We start from the raw sequence: 4,850 nt of genomic DNA on the forward strand, positions 1-4,850 counted from the left end.
GGGAAGGGAGGAGGGGATGGATCCCGGATGAGCGCGCAAGGGGCGCCTGTTGTGCCCGGCGGCGGCCTGCTGCGAGGCGCTGCGAAGCTCCGTGGTGCGCTGTCACGTTCGCCCGCCCCCAGCCCCCTAAGAACACCCTGGGCCCCCGACTGAGTTCGGTGTCCTGCCCAAAGCGCCTTCGCCGAGGCTCTCGCTTCCCGGTGTGTCAGCGGCCCCGTGCTCCTTCCACCCATGCCCTTCATAACCACCGCAGCTCGGCAGGCGAAGGCCGATGTAACCCTAGGCCGTGCAATCGCCAGGCTGCTGTTGCTGCTGCTGTTGCTGTTGCTGCTGTTGCTGTTGCTGTTGCTGCTGTTGCTGTTGCTACTGTTGCGGCCGCACCTTGAGGTCCTCTGGCGTGCCGCTGCGGCTGCTGACGGCGAAGGGGTTGGTCACGTGGTAGCCAAAGCTGCGGGCGCCGTTTCAAGGGGAGATCGGAAGGAGAACATGGTGAGGGGAAAGGGGGCGCGGGTTTTGGACGCGGCCTTCGTTGGGTTGTTTTCGTGGTTGCATAGGGCATGGACTACACGGCGGCCGGCATTTTGGGGGTTGGGTGTTTGCGGCAGGCGGAGCGTCCACAATGGGGGAGACAAGGCAGCCACTGGGCCGTCATCCTTCTGCCCACCTGGCATAGTAGGCATGCTCCTGCAGGTCACAAAATGTGGGCCATGCGGCACGAGACATGATTTGGAAACTTGTGTTGTCATGTCCAAGGGCAGCACCACGTGTGGGGCCGGTGCTGCTGCCCTTGCATGCATTGCTGTTCCCCGTTGCTGCCCGTCCCATCTTGAACCGCTTCGCCTTCCGCCCCAACCATTCCCTTGGTACCTCTACCCGGTCAACACAGCCCGCCGCAGCAGCGCGGTCCACATGACACCCCCGCGCTGACCTGTATGGCCATGAGCTGGATGGCATTGTAGCCCTGGGCCTTGATGCGCGGCAGCACAGCCTCGATAAACTCGCGGTAGGTGGACACCTGGAGTTAGGGTTGGGACAGGGATATGATGTTTGGAAGGAGGGGGGAGGGGATTTGGGAACTTGCCAGTGGTGGAGCACAGGGAGAGAACAAAAGAGAGCAAATTGCGTAGGAGAGAGGCCTGAGAGGCCTGTGCGCGGGCGAGGGCCTGAGGGCGCTGCTTTCCAGACACAAACACATCTGGCTGCTTGGCCCCGCCAAACGGGACCTGCTGCGTGCTCGCACGGTCACACCGCCCTGCCGCTCTCCCTGTCACACATTCCCTGCTCCCTGCTGCGTGGCGCAGCCCCCTCCCTGCAACCCTCCCACCCCCCCACCGGCCCCGCACCTTCTCGGCCTCCCCGCCCATGCCGACGTGGGCCTCGTATATCCGCAGGCCGCGCGGCTTGGCGGGCCGCGGGTGCACCCTGCATGGTGGGTCGGCCGATGGTTGGCTGGGCGGCCGGTGACACTGGGCTGGTGCAGGCGGGGGAAGCCTGGCGGGCGGCGTGGCGCGTGGCCGCACGCTTCCACCAGGGCCACGGTGGCCCGCAGCTTTGTCGCCGGTTGTGCGCAGAGCTATCGGGTTTTTTTCCCCATTTTCGGGCTTCAGATAGCATCCTCCAGTAACATACCCCGGCACACGTGCACGTGCACGCACGCATTCACACACTCACACGCACATCCACGCACGCACCCACACACAAACACATACATGCACAAAAGCACGTTCACAGACACACATCCCACAACCACATCTGATGGATTTTTTTTCGCGCCCTTGCCCCTCCCACCCACCCCCTGGGCCACCCACCACTCGTGCTTCTCTCCCTTTGGAGGGTCCCAGTAGACGCCGTTGTATTTGGCACCCATCTCACCGGCAGGGATGGTTGCATACCTGATGTGATATGATTATGTACGGAACAAAGTTGATGGAGTTGAGCGAATGGAAGCGGCACCAGAGGGAGGACGGCGGCTGGGCTGCCGCGATGCTCGGGCAGCGCCGGGGCTGTGCGACTGACGGACACAGGACGCGTGCGCTGCGCTGTTCACACACCAAGGTGGAGTCTGGGCTCCCTTACACCCCCCCCCCAAAAAAAGAAAAGTGCATGGCCAAGGTCACGTTTGTGCCCGCCGCTCAGACCTTCAGGTGCGGTCTGCCCCGGTCCCGCACCGCTGACCCCCTCCTTTACGGCATGCGCCGCCGCCCCTCTCACTTGATCCAAGCCGGCACCCTGTCGGCCCACCAGCCCTGGAAGGTCTGCAGCCGCACCTTTACGCGACTGCCGTGCGGGATGGCGGGCCCGTCGGGGCCTAGGGGCCGGCAAGGGTGAGCATGGCTGTCAGAAAGCGGGGCGAACCCCGGACTCGAGGCGGCGGCTGCCGTCGAGCGCTCTCGTCCTTTGGCGCGCGGCTGGCCAGGTGGAGCTTTTGGTTGCTGCTGCAAGCGCCGGTCAGAGGCCGGCGGCCGCCACTCGGCCTCCCGCTGCGGGGCTGCCGCTCAAACACTACAAACACGCGGCTATGCACAGCGACGCGGGCCGCAGCGGCACTCGGCTGCACGCGACACATCGCATGGGACCGCAACCGCCGCCCCGTGCGCGCGCACCGTCCGGCAGCGTGACGCTCCAGACCCCGAACTCGCCCTTCTCCATCCACACGGGCTGCCACCCGCTGAAGTCGCCGATAAGCGCCGCCGCCGTCGCCGCGGGCGCCCACTCGCGGTACACCGTGGCGCCGCCCTGCCTGGTGAACCCCAGCTGCTCGTAGCCCTGAGGGCGTGCGGGACAGTATGTGGCGGTGCGGACGCGGGTGTGGTGCATTGGCAGGCCCAAGTAGCGGGTAATCAATGAGGTGCAGCAATAGGGCCGCACACCACATAGATGCAGAGGCACGAAAGCACGCGCGCACACGCACGCACATAAGCACGAACGCACGCATGCATGCCACACACAACACATCCTCACAAACACACACACCACGCACAATTCGACTGCAGTCACTCGTTTGCACAAGTGCATGTACAAAAAACGAAGGTGTGCCCCAACCCCCACCTTTGCAAAGTCGGCGATGCTTTCAAAGCCAGAGCCCAGGATCTCCTGCCGCGCCGCCTGGTAGCGGCTCCAGCGGTAGTCCAGGTGGTCTTTGAAGCGCCTGAGGTCGGGGTCCACATCATATAGGGCCTGGGGGGTGGCAGGGGCGGCCACATGAGGCCAGGCGGCAGTGGGGCAGCTGTCGAGCAGGTGGGGCGGGCGTGGCTTCCGGATGATGACTCGGAGCGGCACGCCCTCCCTGAACAGGCGGGCGCGGATGCGCGCTGGCGAGTGGAGCGCCCCGCGCACCAGGTGCTTGTCGCTCTGGGCGCTGTCGACTGCGACGGCGCTGCATACATGTCTGGGCGCATGCTGTGCCGCGCTGCGCACTGGGGGGGCGACGCCCCATGCGTGCGCCGGAGGGCGCGCCCAGTGCCCAATGGCTGCGACGTGACTTGGGACGGGCCTCAACCGCTGCCGCGTGGTGCTGGCTGCCAAGGTTGAGCGGGCCCCCGAGCGCAGGGTCTCCATAGATGATCGGGCGTGATCAGCGTTGTAGTCGACGGCAAAGCTCAACAGTAAGTAATGATTTATGTCGGCTTGATACAAGTCGCTTTGGCATAAAGGGTCAAGCCAAGCGGTCACATGTCCCGAGATCCGGTGACATGATCTGTTTCCTTGAAAAAAGGATATCGGATCACAATCTGTTGCCATGCTTTTAAGTAAGCACTCAGGACATTGCTGCGCGGTGCAATGCTGGCATCAATCATGGGTAGGACGCAGTCAATGCCAAGGACATCGTTGACCACCCACCCTCACACGGCCTCTGTCCCAGCCTCATCTACCGCCCTGATAGCCGCGAGGCTGAACTTCCACATGGCGCAATGACACGTTGCGGGTTGATGTTGTGGGTGTACTATTGGTATGGCGACTGCTTGCGCAGCATTGTCTCCAGCTGGCCTCCCATGTTGGGCCATTCTGCTGCGGGCGGTGCGGGCACACGGACAAAGCCAAGGAACCTGTCAATAACAACTTTGGAGTCAGTGAGCAGTAATGCAGGCCGGCGAGCAGGATTGTGTGCTGCGCCCGACGATGGCGTCGAACTGGGTCCCGATAGTCTTGTCAAGCAAAGGGGGCCTGTATAAAATGCGACACGAGAGTACCTCTTCCCATCTGATACTTGCAGTCATCCAGGAAGGACGGCACTTCTCAAGAAACGCCGTCACCTCTTTGGGAAGGCAGCGCTGGGGTGACATCCCACTACTGTTATGGGTAGTCCGCTCGACGTAACCCAAAGCCCGCACCTGCACACCTCCTCATCTCCTGCTGTGGCAAAAGCTGTTTTTATTGTACACCTTACTGTGGCCTGAACTCAGATCCCTCTGCTGCTCTGATCACCTCGCCTTCGCGCCCAGGTGATTTTGTGATATGAGTTCTGGTGGAACGGGTACGGGCAGGGATACCCCACTCGCTTTGTGCACTCCGCTGCTTGCCGCACACTTGCTCCTTTGATCCCCGGTGAGACGGTGACGGCCGACTACGACTCCAAGGTAATGAGGTATACTTTTATTGTGCTGAACGCTGATTAGATATTGTTTCGGTATACTGTGGTCGTCAAGTGCGAACAAGGTGCCGGTGTGTGTCAGGCAGCACTCTCAGGTTGACAAGTTGAGTCAGCCGGGCGAGGCCAATTGAGCAGAGAGCGAAGAATTCGCCGACCCACATGCGTACAAGAGGCGCGTGGACAAGTCCTCCGCACCCCTCGACTGATTCGCTTTGGATTCGTAGCAACCGCAATCAGTCCGCGCGCGATCTCGATCACA

General features: G+C 62.5%; 1 protein-coding gene across 1 annotated transcript; it reads right to left on the reverse strand.

Annotated features, from left to right (window-relative positions):
• Nucleotides 1–381: 381 nt before the first annotated feature.
• MNEG_11307 (1,4-alpha-glucan branching enzyme) lies at nucleotides 382–3,905 on the reverse strand (the record flags this gene model as incomplete). Its single annotated transcript, XM_014040220.1, has 9 exons — nucleotides 382–448; nucleotides 665–684; nucleotides 929–1,015; nucleotides 1,344–1,422; nucleotides 1,809–1,892; nucleotides 2,212–2,308; nucleotides 2,604–2,766; nucleotides 3,049–3,177; nucleotides 3,873–3,905. Coding segments are annotated over 9 exons (759 nt in total), but the record flags the coding sequence as incomplete, so codon positions are not given.
• Nucleotides 3,906–4,850: the final 945 nt, after the last annotated feature.

Source organism: Monoraphidium neglectum (genome assembly GCF_000611645.1).
Source record: "Monoraphidium neglectum strain SAG 48.87 unplaced genomic scaffold scaffold02684, whole genome shotgun sequence".
In the NCBI taxonomy this organism is placed as follows: Eukaryota; Viridiplantae; Chlorophyta; class Chlorophyceae; order Sphaeropleales; family Selenastraceae; genus Monoraphidium; species Monoraphidium neglectum.